We start from the raw sequence: 17,246 nt of genomic DNA on the forward strand, positions 1-17,246 counted from the left end.
TATCCGGATTCCACATTTGGACCATTGGGGGAATGCTGCCCTCCAGATTGCAAGGCAATAGAAATTGTGTGAGGGATAATAGAACCAAAGTGTAGTGTACATTGTTTATGGGATATACTGCATCAGTGAAGACCACAGCTTCCAGGGTTATAGGACACAGCATATTTCTCTCTATACTCAGCCAGGGGGAAGAATAATCATGTCTAAACCAAATTAAGAGGGGACGAAATGCTAGTGCCTGGAAATTATATTTTGTTTGGTACAGATAGAACTCCCACGTTTTTCCTTCTTTGAAAGTTTGTCTGGGCAATCTTATCTTGCCATATAAATGTTGAAACCGCACTATGGATTGTATCCCAGTAGCTAGAAGGAGGAGACGAGGGAAGAGTACCAGAAATTCAGCCATGGCAATATTTAATTTTGACAATAGATATTCTGCTGGTTAAAGCAACTGTGATATTAGTCCATCTACTGAAGTTGGATTGAATTGATTTGAGCATTCTGGTAACGTTTCTGACAAAGGAAGGAAATATATATCTATTCCCAAATATTTAAAATGGGAAACGATTGGAGATGGAGTCCTCCATCGGGGTCTTGAGATGGACAGACTTGGTTTTATTTTATACCTTGAGATGGAGCTGAATTTCTCTATGATCTTCAAAGCTTTAGGGAGGGATTGACATACATTGTCTAGATAAAGTAAGATATCGTCGGCGTATAATGAGATCACGTGATTCGTAGAATTGATAGATATTAGTGTAATTTCTTTCAATTGTCAAATTGCCTTATCCATTTAATTCATCTAGCAGACGCTCTTACCCAGAGTGATTTACAGGAGCAATTAGGGTTAAGTGCCTTATTCAAGAACACATTGACATATTGTTCACCTGGTCGGTTCGGGAATTTGAACTAGCGACCTTTCAGTTGCTGGCCCAACGCCCGACACTCTTAACCGCTAGGTTACCTGATGATTATATTGAAATTAGATTAAAGTAACAACCTGAGAGTCAGATTAAGTCAATGTATTTAAATTGAAGTTTTACACTAATTTCAATGTTTACAATGCTAGTTAAAATTAGATGAAAGAGTACTGGTTGATTACTTTTTTCAAATCCAATGTATTTTCTATGCTGATTACACGTCACAATACATTGATAAATTAGTTGAAACAACATTGATTAACTCAGTGTGTACCAATGTGGCCTCAGGGGTAGACGTAACATAGTAAAGGTAAATCCAGGACACACCAAATTGTATGATATGTTACGTTTTGTATGGTATGTATTAATTTGTGGATGTCCATCATCCATTTCGTATGACATGTTACGAATTACAATTTGTATGATGTGTCCCGATTTGTAATTTGCACAATATGTTACAAATATGTAAAACAAATCATGTGTTACAAATTAAAATTTGTTGTGGCTAACGTTAGCTAGCTGGCTAACATTAGCTGGGCCAGGGTTGGGGTTAAGGTTAAGAATAGGGTTAAGGTAAGGGTTAGGAGTTAAATTAAAGGATTAAGGTTAGGGTTGGGGGAAGGGTTAGCTAACATGCTAAGTAGTTGCAAAGTAGCTAACAAGTAATAAATAGTTGCAAAGTTGCTAAAATTATCTATGATGAGATTTGAACATGGAACCCTTGGGTTGCTAGACATTTGTGCTATATGCCTACCCATCCACCCCGACCAACCAACCAACTTGACATTTTGCCTTAAGTAACCTTCTGTCTTATGTAACCATACCAAATGTAAGATAACATACTAATTTGAGTGTCCCGGATATATGTTTACTATGTTACATCTTGTCTATGAGACCAGGCTGTGTGTGCCCAGTGGGGTGCAACATCTGTAAGAGCTTATTACCATAAAACATCGATGTGTAGAAAAGGTTTCAAAAGGTTATTCTGTGCAGGGAACAAAAACAACATAAAACCTTTGTAGTTATAAACAAAACGTACTAGACTGATATTTACAGTGCCGTGGAAAAGTATTTGCGCTCTTATAAATTTTCTCTACTTTTATGTATTTTTGATACTGAATTTGATCAGATCTTCAACCAAAACCTAATATTAGATCAATTGAACCTGAGTCAACAAATAACACAACAATTACATATTTATTTAATTTATTTCCTAAACAAAGTTATGCAACACCCAATGCCCCTGTGTGAAATAAATAAAAAATATATACATTTAACCTTTATTTAACTAGGCAAGTCTGTTAAGAACAAATTCTTATTTAACAATGATTGCCGACCCTGGTCAAACCCTCCCCTAACCCCGACGACGCTGGGCCAATTGTGCACTGCCCTATGGGACTCCTGATCACAGCTGGTTGCACTGAGATGCACTGCCTTAGACCACTGAGCCAACCGGGAGCCCGAAAGGTGTCTGTAAAATGAATACAAATGTATTGCCCCTTTACACTCAATAACTGTTTGTGCCACCTTTAGCTGCAATGACTGCAACATGTTGCTGTGGAGGAAATGTGGCCCACTATTGCATGCAGAACTGATTTAACTCAGCGACATTTGTGGGTTTGGTGGTTGGTTTTCACCAGACATAATGGGAACCATGTCATCCAAAAAGTTTTGAATAATCTGTCCACAGAACATTCTTCCAAGAGTCTTGATGATCATCTAGGTGCTTCCATGTGCTTTTTGGCAATCTTGAGTGAACTTTTTGGACGACATGGGTCCCATTTTGCCTGGCGAAAACCAAACCCTGCATTCCACAATAAGAACCTTATACCAACAGTCAAGCATGGTGGTGGTAGTGGGATGGTTTGGGAATACTTTGCTGCTTCAGGACCTGGACGACTTGCTTTAATAGAAGGAACCATGAATTCTGCTCTGTATCAGAGAATTCTACAGGAGATTGTCAGGCCATCCGTCTGTGAGCTGAAGCACAGCTGGGTTATGCAGCAAGACAATGCTCCGAAACACACAATCAAATCTACATGAAAATAGCTAAGAAAGCAACACATTTGAAGTTTTGGAATGGTCTAGACAAAGTCCAGACCTAATCCCAATTGAGATGTTGTGGCAGGACTTTAAACGAGCAGTTCATGCTTGAAAATCCATAAATGTCGCTGAGTTACAGCAGTTCCACATTGAAGAGTGGGCCAAAATTCCTCCACAGTGATGTGAGAGACCGATCAACAACTACAGGAAGCGTTTGGTTGCAGTCATTGCAGCTAAAGGTGGCAACAATAAGTTATTGAGTGTAAGGGGTAATGACTTTTTCACACAGGGGAATTGGGTGTTGCATAACTTTGTTAATTAAATAAATAAAATAAGTATAATTTTTTTTATGTTATTTGTAAACTTAGGTACCCTTTAGGTTTAGGTTGAAGATCTGATAACATTCCCTTTTAAAAATATGCAACAATAGAGGAAATCGGAAAGGGGGCAAATACTAAGATTTTCAAGGCTCTGTATGTCTCAAGTCGAGACCCTCCAGTTGTTATTGGGAATCATGAAAGCTGGGATACGGGCATAGTTTCCTGTGGACCATATGAGAGAGAGAGCAGGAAGAGGGAGGTCTTAAAATAGTCTCTGAGTTACAGCTCAGGCAGGCAGTCACACTGTGAGCTCCAGACCTTTCGGAGGGAAGTCGAACCACATCAGTCCATGCTGGGGAAACCTGGGCTCCATCCACGCCAGAGGACTGTCAGCTTCTCTTTAATGCATGTCTTGTCTCCAGAGGTTTACTAGAGGGATTGATCAGGGCTAAAAGAGAAGACACACATCATCTATCTTCTCCAATGCTTCTGACAGAGGAGTCTGGTCTTCTCTATTTTCATAGGTGAGCCAGATGACCCTCCTCGTGCCAACCCACATTCAGTGCAAAACCAAGGTAAGAGAAACAGTTACTTCTGCATGACTTTCATTAATGTTGCTATGCTCTTGTGAAGGAAATCTCTTGACAAAACTGCCTTTGACATTACTGTATTCTGTTTGATTAATCTACAGTTGCTGCATTTTTCCCCGCGGTATGAGTGATTTGACATTAGAACGGAACACGTTAAATTACTTATGTCCCTCTTTTGGAAATGTGAATGTCGTATTTTCTTGCAGTAGTTTGGCATTTCAGACTTCATACTTTCAGGTTTGTCTCTAACAAAGTTTGAAATGAATATATGTAACTACTGTAGGAAAAATGTAAACATGGCATGGACAGTTAATTCACATCATGTGACTATAATGTACTGTACTGTATGGATGTGGGTCATCTTTATGAAAGCTAATTTATGGTTATATTAGATTATTTCTAATGTGTGATAATCATTATTAATGTTATTGACCTAAGCCAGAGGTTAACAATTGAGTGTTCAGAGAATGCTCCAAAACATGTTTATTTTCAGTAGTTTTCTAACATTAGAAATGTAGGTTTCTTTTGAATATAGATAACCAATAGAACAAGTAAAAAAGGAAATGGATGTTATATGTCGTACAGCTCCACCCCATGGGGCTCCGCTCTACTCATATAACTGGAGTTAGAATTCCCAGGATCTATCGTCCACTCTGTTTGACTCATTCTATTCATCTGGATTTCTGTTTGTAATAAATCCTATTCTAATGTAGTGGATTTGTGGCATCAACAATAAGTATTACAAATGAAATAGAAAAATCAATAAGACCTGACAGTGTTTGAATGAGGAGAAAGGAGTTACAGACAGAAAAGAAAAGCAGGAGATGAGAAGATGCAGAAACAAAGAGAAAATGATCTGTGGGGATTCTAAGAACAGTGCAGCAAGAATCCAATGTGCAACAAACCACAAAATATGCTTTCAAAATTGAAAGATACATAGGGACAAAGTCCATTGAGAAATAGGAAATATTCTGTTTTATATATTCTATGGAACGCTATATTTTATAAATAGTATATATCAAATAAATATATCACCAAATTTCGTACAACTTTATTTTTCTGTTTATGAAGCTGATACGTTTCAACATTGGTTTCAGATCTTCATCAGAGCAATAATAAACCACGATATCCTTCCCTTTCAGGTAAAGTGTCTGTGTGTGATGGTGTTCTTGAGTCTCCCCTTGACCATGGGAGACCCTGGTCCGTGCAGACACTCCATCACCAGAGATCACCTGCTGACCATAAGACACCTGGTGAGTAGTACAGCTTTACTGAACAATGGGAAATAAATATATATATATATTTTTTTGTTAACATAAAAAAATGTAAGCGGTATAAAGCTCTTATAATATGACAAAAAAAGTATACATAACCAAGAGTGGTTTATGAAATACGTGTTTAATAACAGTGGTTCACAGTGGAGAGCAGGGCCATGCACAAACCTTTGGAGGGGCAGGTGTTCAAAGTGAAGAAAAAAACACCAAGCTGAAAGGGCACTTTTCTCAGGGCAGGTATTCAGGAACTCTTAGACCTCTATCTGTGCACTTGCCTGGTAGAGAGCATATTTTCACAGTTAGACTAGACCATTACACACTGATGATTGGGGTCATTGAATCCTCTCATGAACACAAGATATGAGAAGTTAACATCCATGTTGTTAACTTAATGACTCCTGATTTTTGCATTTATTTCTGTTTTACATAGATAGATAACCAGTTGCAGAGTGGATGCTCAATAACCTACACATTTATTGAGCAGAGAAGTTTGGTAAGGTCATTTCTATGCATAAAATGCATGTGCAGTTAAAACTTGGGAGATCACAGGGAAATTCACAAAGAACACTAGGTTAACTATTTCCTTATTTTTTTACTGTAAGAAATGATACTTTCTTTGATTTTGGTACCATTTAATTTTAATTGTTTTTACAAATGATTTGTTATATTTTTAGGAGAGTGGCAGAAAGTATCCACTGCGCACCACATTTATTTCAGCTAAAAAAAAGGACTGTAAAATAAGCTTGAACTATAATCATTATGGCTAATCAAGAACAAGTCCCTGATATCAAGCATACCTTGTATCATAACTGTTATGAATTTGGACTGTTCTTCTTCCATTCCATGGCAGAATAAATGTTGCTATGTAAAAGCTGCCATGCCCTGGATCTTGGAACTCCTGACCGGACACTTCAGATACACTCGGGGATCAGACAACCACAGCTACGTGTTGTCGCTGACCGGTCTCATCCACAACATTTACTCCCAGAGATGTGTACCACAGATCAATGAGGAGCTGGAGGTGAGGGAGGTTTGATGCTCAAGAGCTCTCTCATTAATAAATAACAGCATTACTTGGGTGTTTTAAAGAAGATTCAAGGAAGTCAATACTAAGTTCATAAAACTATTGTATAATTGTATAGAACGGACATGCATCCCATATACATTTTACAAACATTATTTTCTGACCCTATTGACTAGGACGACCCAGTGAGTTTTGGAATGTCATTCAGCAGTTCTCCATCTGAGGCCCTGGGGAGGGTCCAGGATGTCCTGTCTGTGTACTGGGAGCTGGTGACCACCATGGACTCACCAGTAGACTGGAGCTGTGAGAGGGAGTACACAGACACCGCAGAGCCTCCCACAGCCCTCCCTACAGCACTCTCTCTGACTACAGGTGGGCAACTTCCTCAAGGTCCAGAGAGGTTCCCTGGCAAAAAGGCATAAAACAGAGAATTACAATATTATCGAATATAATAATCCAGTCCAGGCAATTTAGCAAAGTAGTTTAGAGAATCAGACCCACTGTCCTCTGGTGTTGCATGTATCAACTTGCTGAGCTATCTGATTATCTTAACCTCACTTGTACATAATATAACCTGGCTGTTTTGACCTGTCTTGTTGTCCCCAGTCAGCACCCTTTGGGACTCAGAGAAAGCCCCTCAGACTAGTCTAGATGGAGACCAAGATAGAGACCTGTACAAGTTTGGTTTCATGGTCATAGCTCCATCAGTCTGTGGAGGACTGCTTTTCATATTCACTCTCTATTGCCTCATCACACACAAGGTAATAATGCATACTAAGAAGTTTGAGTTACTAAACAGCACTAAATACCCCTGATGCCTTTAAATTCAGTGTCACAGTAAATACAATTAAGAGAAAGGGGAAATATATATAAAACGCAATTTACAAGTTCCTTTGTTTGCGTGATTTTGTTCCACCACAGATGTCCTACAGTACTGACCATCACACATCACTAGGGTACCAAAATTCAAGGTAAAGTATCACACAGTATCTAGAATAATTCAACCCAAACATATATGTAGGTTCTAATTCAAAGTTTTACTTATAGTTTGCATACAGATATTCAGGACATAGAGATGCAGGTGGAATAAAGTGAGTATTATTTATCTATCTTCTGTCAGTCTCTCTATGCATTTGCTGTAGCTACATACTGAATACTTCTCCTTTTGCCACAAAGGCCGTAAAAGATTGCTGCAGATGGAGGAGCATATCCAAAGAGGAGGATATACCATCAAGCTCTCATCTCTAATAAACAATGTACAATGGTGGGTTACATATTATATATTTGATTGATATAACATCCTATGGACATTTCCAGTCTTTTTCTGGCCTTCAGGCACTATCAATGGATTTGAATGGACCTTATCTTTATGAGAATACTATTCAAAGATGGGATATTTTGATAATCTATGTTGTATATTGTGTGTATGAATGTATATATATATATAATGTATGTATACATATATATTTATAACTCGACTTAAAATCAATATTTTCTTATACTGTTTATGATGATTGATCTGGTGAATAATTTGCCTTTGTCCACTGTAAAAAACAATAATTGTTTTGTTGTTTCAAATCGACTGGTAAAAAAGTTTAATTAGAAGAATTCCTATACAATTATCGCCAACATTACTGATAATAATACTTAACTATCCTTACAGAAAAAATACATGATTTCCCATGTGAAATCATGTGAAAATATGTGCTTTTGGAAGACTACACATGTGATCACATTTTCACATGTGTAGTTTCATGTTATCAAATGTTGCTTTACATGTTGTCACATGTTATCACATTCACTTCACATAAGATCATGTGTTTTTGGAATGCTTCACGTGTCCATATTAAAACGTCATGTGTCCCAAGAGAACATGTGTTTTTGGAAGACTTTCTCCATTAATGGCTAATGGGGTTTGAATCGTAGTTTGTACCATTGATGTCTTCCAGTTCTTTGCTTGTGGGGGATTCATGTACATTTATCCAGAATGTTGCAAACTTCCTTCAAAACAGCCAATCAACAAGCTCATTAAAACTTTAAAAGCCATTTCATAGCCAGTATATTATTTTTTTCTCACCACTTCGTACATAAACTCAGAAAAAAAAGAAACGTCCTCTCACTGTCAACTGCATTTACTTTCAGCAAACTTAACATGGGTAAATATTTGTATGAACATGACAAGATTCAACAATTGAGACAAACTGAACAAGTTCCACAGACATGTGACTAACATAAATTTAATATCCCTGATCAAAGGGGGGGTCAAAATCCAGCTGCATTAAGTACTGCAGTGCATCTCCTCCTCATGGACTGGACCAAATTTGCCAGTTCTTGCTCTTCCACCAAGGCACCTGCAAGTTCCCGGACATTTCTGGGGGGAATGGCCCTAGCCCTCACCCTCCGATCCAACAGGTCCCAGACGTGCTCAATGGGATTGAGATCCGGGACCTTCGCTGGCCATGGCAGAACACTGACATTCCTGTATTGCAGGAAATCACGCACAGTATGGCTGGTGGCATTGTCATGCTGGAGGGTCATGTCAGGATGAGCCTGCAGGAAGGGTACCACATGAGGGAGGACGATATCTTCCCTGAAACGCACAGCATTGAGATTGCCTGCAATGACAACAAGCTCAGTCCGATGATGCTGTGACACACCGCCCCAGACCATGAAGACGTAACTCGGGCAGTTGTTGTTGCCATCCTGAACCTGTCCCGTAAGTATGATGTTCGGATGCACCGATCCCGTGCAGGTGTTGTTACACGTGGTCTGCCACTGCGAGGACGATCAGCTGTCCGTCCTGTCTCCCTGTAGCGCTGTCTTAGGCGTCTCACAGTACGGACATTGCAATTTATTGCCCTGGCCACATCTGCAGTCCTCAAGCCTCCTTGCAGCACGTTCACGCATATGAGCAGGGACGCTGATCATCATTCTTTTGGTGTTTTTCAGAGTCAGTAGAAAGGCCTCTTTAGTGTCCTATGTTTTCATTACTGTGACCTTAATTGCCTACCGCCTGTAAGCTGTTAGTGTTTTAACAACCGTTCCACAGGTGCATGTTCATTAATTGATTATGGTTCATTGAACAAGCATGGGAAACAGTGTTTAAACCCTTTACAAATTAAGATCTGTGAAGCAATTTGGATTTTTACGAATGATCTTTGAAAGACAAGGTCCTGAAAAAGGGACGTTTCTTTTTTTGCTGAGTTTATTTTAAAATGTTTAAGTCTACTTGTAGGCCTACCTACTAATACAGCTGTTCACTACACCCTTGCCTAGAAAACGTATTATGTTGTTACTATACAATTATCCTAGAATAAATACTGAGTTATTAAAAGAGAGCTCGGATCAGCATTACAGAAGGTATCAAATTACACATGATCAGCAATAACACTGTAATTCATTTAAATATCTTATCAGATCTCTGGTTGGAGAGAAACATATTAAAACACCTGGAATGCATAGACATTATGACTTATTCCCACCCTGCACCTGGATAGCAATGATGGATATTACTCTGCAAACTGATACTAATTTGCTTGTCATTACTTTGGGAGGAGTTCAAGTCTGAGCTATTGAACTGAGTCAATCTGCATCCCTCCAATTGTCAGATTCGTTAAAGCACTCTCACCTCTGGTTTAAAATGAACTGGATCTATAGATATTTGGGAAACATATTAGGCTTAGGGTTGAGTGTCGAGTGTAATAGCAGTTATGATAACAACAATAATTCCATCAATCCAGATGCATCAGATATCAAAAGCTCTGCCATTCCTCTGCCCTTTTTGATCAGTTAATACTTATTGTAGACAATACACAGGCTAGCAGGGGTGTTGGTCTACTAGCTTTCCCCTGAATACTTTTTAAGGAAGCCAAAATGTGTTTTAATTCTCCATAACCTCCATAACATTCTACAAGTGTATAACATATCCTCAGCGTTGGTCATCCGACACTGAGGAGGTCATCCCCTTCAACTCATGAGTTGAAATTGGAATTGGCCACACCCCACATGATGTAGCATTTGAATATCAGGAAGTACATTTTAATTCAGTGCAATTCAAATAAATTCCCTTCAGTCATAGTACATGATTGTCATTGAATCTGACAGTGCACACTTCCAGATACCAAAGAATGTATCACTTTCCTCTGGAAACAATGTTAATATACTCTTTTAACCTTATTGCTTAGAATAGTCAATTATATTCCTAACAACCATTTAGTTTGGCTTATTTTTGAAGGCATCAATTTTAAGGTAAAACGAATGCATTCTGGGAAATCAATTATGTTTTGTTTTCCTTGATCATTTTTGTTTTTGTTTCAACAATATTTGATATGCTCGTATATAACAACATGTATAATATTTTATGTACAAGATATATAGGATATTTGTATAGATTACACCTAATATAGAATAGAAGAGGCCTTTGAATGTTATTGAATTCTATTTCCTTTCATTAAAATTTGAATTGCAATTCTGTATCATGTTTAGTACTTCACTTCAAATTCAATTCAAATTCTAGAATTTATTGGAATTTCTGAAACATTCTCAATTCATTTCTGAATTGAGCCTAACCCTGGTGTGGATGCCATGGTATGTGTCAATAATCTCTCCCTTCCTGCTCCGTTACGAGCAGAGGAAAAGCATTCCCATGACTCGATGGAGCTGCTGTCTGTTAGGGATTAAAGGCAGCTGTTTAAGATGAAAAGAGGAGCCTTTGACAGATGTCCCAATATGATTTAGTTCAAATATGTGAAAATTGGCCCCAGAGTAAGATAAGCACTTTCTGGAGGTCCGCCCAGCCTGGAGTGAGCGCTTTAAGGTGAAACAGGAGGGAGAAGGCAAAGGAGGAACATGGGGCTGGATTTGAGTCCTGCAAACGATGAGCTGGCAATTTATTTATTTATTTTTCATTCTATGTGTATCTAGTAAACACTGTTTAATTGCATTATACTGGTTGGTCAGGCTTTAAAATGTGTGTAATTATTTAGATACTTTCAGATCCAAACATGGTCTTTGTCAGTTTCTGATTATCCATCATTACATATTTAGTACTGAGACATATCACATTCACATATCCATTGAATCCATTACTTTCACTAACTGCACAAGTAATGGATACAATACACTTACTTGTCTAATACAGCTTTGTTCCACATGAGGGAAGTAAAACACTGAGGGCTGATCCTAGATAAACATGACCACAAAAAACTCAGGATAAATCTCTCATTGACACCAACACATGATTTATCAGAACAGAAAGTTATGCACATATTTCTCAAGTTAGGATTCAGCCCTGACAGTAGCACAAAGGGCACGGCAAGTCAAAGGCAGTTAGTTCCAAAAAAGTGGCACTAAAATGTTGGGCGCATTCCTCTGCCAAGGTGTTGCTAACGCATGCCAGATCATATTATGTTGGGATAGGTATTTTACCTATCAGCTAACCACATTATATGTTATAGCAATCTGTCAGTCGATGACATAGCATGCATGCAATGTCTGAGCAGAGGAATGGAAACATTATCTGTGCACCTTGAGAGCAGCTTGGAGAGAGAATGACTGTACTGCGTGTGTAGCAAAGCACAAAAGCTTCAATCATTTGTGAATTTCACATTATTTATGACAGCTTTAGTGGTAGGCAAAAAGACAGCAAAACAGAAAACAAGGTAAGTAACATATAATAAACATTGACTACTGCATTGATCATTGTCCAATGGTACTTTGATACAACAACAAAAAACATTTTAATACCAATTTACCCCCATTCATAATGATATACACTGATTGCACAAAACATTAAGGACTCCTTTCTAATATTGAGTTGCACTTCTCTGAACAGCTTCAATTCGTCGGGTATGGATTGCACAAGGTGTCGAAAGCGTTCCACAAGGATGCTAGCCCATGTTGATTCCAATGTTTCCCACAGTTGTGTAAAGGTGTCTGGATGTCCTTTGGGTGGTGGACCATTGTTAATACACACGGGAAACTGTTGCGCGTGATAAACTAAGCAGCGTTGCAGTTCTTGACATAAACCAGTGCACCTGGAACCTACTACCATACCCAGTTCAAGGGCACTTTGGCGATGTCATTTACAAAATAGCCTCCAACACTCTACTCAGCAAACTGGATGTAGTCTATCACAGTGCCATCTGTTTTATCACCAAAGCCCCATATACTACCCACCACTGTGACCTGTCTGTTCTCGTTGGCTGGCCCTCACTACACATCTGTCGCCAAACCCAATGACAGTCATAAATACCTCTTCCCCCCTTTTTCCTCTCTCTACCCTACTGAGGTTACATTTGCAAAACCCTTGGTTAACATAGAGATTCTGGGAACATCAGAAGGGGGTGGGGGGAATTAACTATTTTCTGGCAATCCGATCAATTGAACATATGCGGTGGTACTTAATGAATATGATGTCAGTTCGGTTGTCATCTGAGACATTCTCAACAAAGATGACAAACTCTACAGTGGAAAGTCTACACATCAGAGTTATTGGATTCACATGGAATTGTTGTTCAATTTAAATGTTTGAATATGAAATTATTCGTGATGGGATGAAATGTGATTTTAGCTTCTAAAATGTGAGATTGGGGTTTTCATAAGACTCTGCTCTGCTCAATCAGTGGCCCGCCCCTGTGAAGGGACATGGGCTATAAAACTTTTCAAACACGCCCTCCTCTCCCATCCTATATAAGCCCTTGACGACAATATAACCTCCTGTTCCAAAGATGTGAGGACGACGGTCCTATGTCAGAATGGTTCAGATAATAACTACAGAACAAAGCCAACATCAGCGTGAGCTTTGGTTATGAATGATATGAACTTTGAACTCTTATTCACTACAGAAGTGATACCTCCTAGCCGTTGAGATAGCAACAGCAGATGCAAACGCAGGTTAGGAAGGAACAGACAGTATCCCGTCTACCAACCAACGACGTTACTACAACGTATGCAATTGACAACCAGAGACATTCTTCAAAGGACTCGGTTGGGCCACACGGCCTTCCATCTACCACCAACCTACCTAAGCGCAGTTTAGAGTAAATATTTATTGCATTTTCCTTTTCCAAATGGGCGGTAATTTAGAATGCATCAGATACTGTATTTACAATAGCACAGTTTCTCCCTGTGTCCCTCAGTCTTCCCACTCTTTCACTCAAACCCAACCCTTTTCCTTTGTGTAACAAGCTGTCATATCTGTTCCGCCCGCTAGGGACGTTTTCCTTCATGACGTAATTTGTAATCAAGTTATGATTTAATTATGTGTATGTGTAATTCTGAGTGATTAGTTAGGTATTTAGTAAATAAATAATTAAACCCAATTTTGTATTGCTGATTCAAATTGTTAGCCAGGGTTCGTGCAGATAACCAAGAATTTACAACTTTCAGATGAGACTGAATTAAGATGACGATTGATATTGACTGCTATTGATGTAAAATATTACTAGGTCTTTAAGAGTTTATTCGGAAGATAACAGCTCTATAAATATTATTTCGTGGTGCCCGACTCTCTAGTTAATTACATTTACATGATTAGCGCAATCAGGTGATATTAATTACGGAGAAATTATTTTATAGAATAGCATGTCATATCACTTAATCCGGCATAGCCAAAGACACGACACTGGTCACAATAGAAATACCCACCTGTAGCATGCGCTCCAGCAGGTATATTGCACTGGTCATCCCCAAAGCCAACACTTCCTTTGGCTGGAACGAATTGCAAAAATCTCTGAAGCTGGAGTCTTATATCTCCCTCTCTAACTTTAAGCATCAGCTGTCAGAGCAACTTACCGATCACTATACCTTTACACAGCCAATCTGTAAATAGAACACCTCATCCCCATATTATTACTTACCCTCTTCCTCTTTTGCACCCCAGTATCTCTATTTGCACATCATAATATGCACATCTATCACTCCAGGTTGCAGTTATAAATGAAAACTTGTTCTCAACTGGCCTACCTGGTTAAATAAAGGTGAGGCCTCGACCGGGAGGTCCCTGGGGCGACGCACAATTGGCCCAGCGTCATCCGGGTTACGGAGGCCTTGGCCGGTAGGGATATCCTTGACTCATCGCGCACCAGCGACTCCTGTGGCGGGCCGGGCGCAGTGCACGCTAACCAAGGTTGCCAGGTGCACAGTGTTTCCTCCGACACATTGGTGCGGCTGGCTTCCGGGTTGGATGCGCCCTGTGTTAAGAAGCAGTGCGACTTGGTTGGGTTGTGTATCGGAGGACGCATGACTTTCAACCTTCGTCTTGTAGAGACAAGATAGTAGCTTCTAAACAATTGGATACTATGAAATTGGGGAGAAAAAGGGGTAAAATTAAAAACAAAAACACAAAATAAATAAAAATCAAATAAAGGTGAAAAAAAAAAAAAAAAAAAGGAGCGACCAAGTAGGCTACATACTTCTGGAATTGTAATGCAACCAGGAGGAGAGGGAGAAGGCACAGTTTATTGACAATTTCCTCTTGAATACTTCCCTAACAGCAATGTTTGGGATTGTTTTTTTGTTTCTCTCTCTCACTTGACATACAAAAGAAAATCTAAAAGTTGAAAACAATAAAGAATAGCCATCTCTTTGGCCAACTATATAGTGAAATTCGATTTAGTACTTTTTCAAATGTATAATCTTTTAACCCATTAAACCACGACTACATGATATTTATTCAACTACATTACCATAATCAGACTGTTACAGTACAACATAAACCAGGATCAGATCGACAGGTCCACTTTATACGGCATTATACAGAAAGTGAACGCTACACACAGAATATCACGAATGGGAATAACAGACACTTCCTTACCGTTAATCTGGTTAGCCTGAAGGTAGAGGTTATCTTGCTGATGGTGGGAATCTTCTCCAGTTTGTTGTGGGAAATGTCCAGCTCCACCAGACTGCTGACATTGAACGTGTTGGGAGGAATCCCTCTGTCAGTCAACTTGTTATGGGCCAGCCTGACAAACTGCAGCTTGGGATACATAGTGAGGGAGTTCACAGGGATCTTGCTATGTCGTTAAACTCCAGGTAGAGCTGATGCAACACCTGAGGGAGGTTATCTGGAATCTTCTTCAGTTTGTTTTTCCTCATATCCAGTAGTCAGAGACTTGAGTCCCTTGCAAGCCCCCCTGACCTCTTCAACGGTGTTGGCATGGAGATGGAAGTAAGTGAGGTAGGTCATCCCCTCAAACATGGATCTTGGAATTCTTGTTTTGATCCATGCGTAGATCCTTGATGGACTTGTGTAGGTTCATGGGCACGCGGGCCATCTCGTTGTTATCCAAGTACAAGAGAGCTTGCTGAAGACGTTCTTGCCCACCTTGTCAGAGCTGAGCTGGTTCAAGATGACCCAGACGAGGCTAGTGGCTTGTCAAAGAACCCATCCTGGATGACTGTGATCTAGTTGCACTGCAGGTAGACGTACTTCATGTGGGAGGGGACATACGGGACGTGCTGTATATTGCGGCTGTGGCAGTACATGGCTACGGGGAAGCTGGCCAGGCAGTCACACTCTAGGGGGTAGTCATCGTCCAGGGATGGTAGCGGCTTCTCAGGTAGTTGAGCCACTGGAGGGCACTGGAGTGCTGGGTGAAGCTCAGGTCCACCAGTCCAGCCACAATCAGGAACACCACCGTCCGTCTGCATGGTCACTGCAGGGAGAGGAAGGGGAACAGAGATCAGAACACAGGTGTACACTGTGGTGATTTAAATTATAATTATTGGGTTACATTTGACTTTTCTTTGTGATTGATTTAAATAAAAAAACACTATTTTCTACCTATTACTTACCAATTGTGTTGAAATTGAGTCTAGGAATGATTTATTGTACTTGCCCTTCAGGGCTTCCGAGTGGTGCAGCGGTCTAAGGCACTGCATCTCAGTGCTAGAGGCGTCACTACAGACACCCTGGTTCGATTCCAAGGCTGTATCACAAAAGGCTGTCATTGGGAGTCCCATAGGGTGGCGCACAATTGGCCCACGGTCATCCGGGTTTTGCCGGGGTAGGCCGTCATTGTAAATAAGAATTTGTTCTTAACTGACTTGCCTAGTTAAATAAAGGTTAAAATACAAAGCTAGGTCATTAGTCATTTACAAGTGAATACCACTAAGACAAAACTGTAAAATCAAGGCTTGATAATGCTTGAAGTTTGCCCATTACTCTCTCAAAACCTTGTTGTTCAATGAAAACTCTGAGAATTTTCAAGTGTTTTTATCCACAAACAATTGCTTTCATTTAAATACATAATTTCTCAAATTAATGGAAATAAACATACATTAAAGTAAAGTAACCAGACTGTTGTTTAGAGGCAGTTCCTCCTTCCCAGTCTCTGTTGCAGTGTCTCCTTCAATCTGTGCTGGAGAGGGGATTTACTGTTGTGTAAATAGCCGTCTCCCCCTTCTCGTCATCCCCAGCTGCAGCCCAGCCACTCTGTCACTTTACAACACACACATTTTCCACTAGCAAGTAAGACATTATACAATGGGTGGGTCTAATCCTGAATGCTGATTGGTTAAAACCGCATTACAGCCAGTGTCTATTCCACAAGTTACCATCGGCTAAATCTATGATGTTAGACCATCTGGTCTTCAACAACCTTGTTTTCCACCTCTCTCTCTGTTGTGTCTTGTCATTAATTCATCTTTACCTTAGCAACAAGGGTTATGCCTTGAGGGTTATGCCTTGATGTTTCTACCAGCATCTCTTTCGGGAAAGAGATGCTGGTAAAGAGGTTAAGGTATGAGACCACATACAATCATACAAAACATGCCAAGGTATGACTGCAATCCATCAAATTAGACCTTCACACCAAAACATACTCCACTCTGTCAGAGCGCCTCGGGGAACAAATTCACAGCTTAGAAGCTTAAATACAAGTTATAGTCTTTACACTGTGGAGAAAGTTAGCAAACGCCTTGACTAGCGCCCATTCAGACAGATGACCACTATTCCCTAAAGAGTGTCCCTTTCCTCTATTACCTGGAAAACAGGAGATAATTACCTGAATTATGCAAATGATCTCAAGTTCAATTTATCTGCATCCTCTTCAGCTGTGGAAAGGGAAAGT

General features: G+C 39.7%; 1 protein-coding gene and 1 pseudogene across 1 annotated transcript; one reads left to right on the forward strand and one right to left on the reverse strand.

Annotated features, from left to right (window-relative positions):
* Positions 1 to 3,766: 3,766 nt before the first annotated feature.
* Positions 3,767 to 8,217, forward strand: csf1-2 (precursor of second macrophage colony-stimulating factor). The gene is given in 9 exon segments (NM_001160476.1): positions 3,767 to 3,858; positions 5,016 to 5,126; positions 5,578 to 5,640; positions 5,998 to 6,168; positions 6,348 to 6,543; positions 6,778 to 6,932; positions 7,093 to 7,142; positions 7,219 to 7,262; positions 7,348 to 8,217. Coding segments are annotated over 8 exon segments (831 nt in total). The 5' UTR covers positions 3,767 to 3,816; the 3' UTR covers position 7,262; positions 7,348 to 8,217.
* A 6,677-nt stretch (positions 8,218 to 14,894) lies between these two features.
* LOC110491135 (fibromodulin pseudogene) lies at positions 14,895 to 16,193 on the reverse strand (annotated as a pseudogene).
* Between the last annotated feature and the right edge of the window lie 1,053 nt (positions 16,194 to 17,246).

The sequence above is a fragment of the Oncorhynchus mykiss genome, chromosome 16, assembly GCF_057628025.1.
Source record: "Oncorhynchus mykiss isolate SJ-2025 chromosome 16, ASM5762802v1, whole genome shotgun sequence".
In the NCBI taxonomy this organism is placed as follows: domain Eukaryota; kingdom Metazoa; phylum Chordata; class Actinopteri; order Salmoniformes; family Salmonidae; genus Oncorhynchus; species Oncorhynchus mykiss.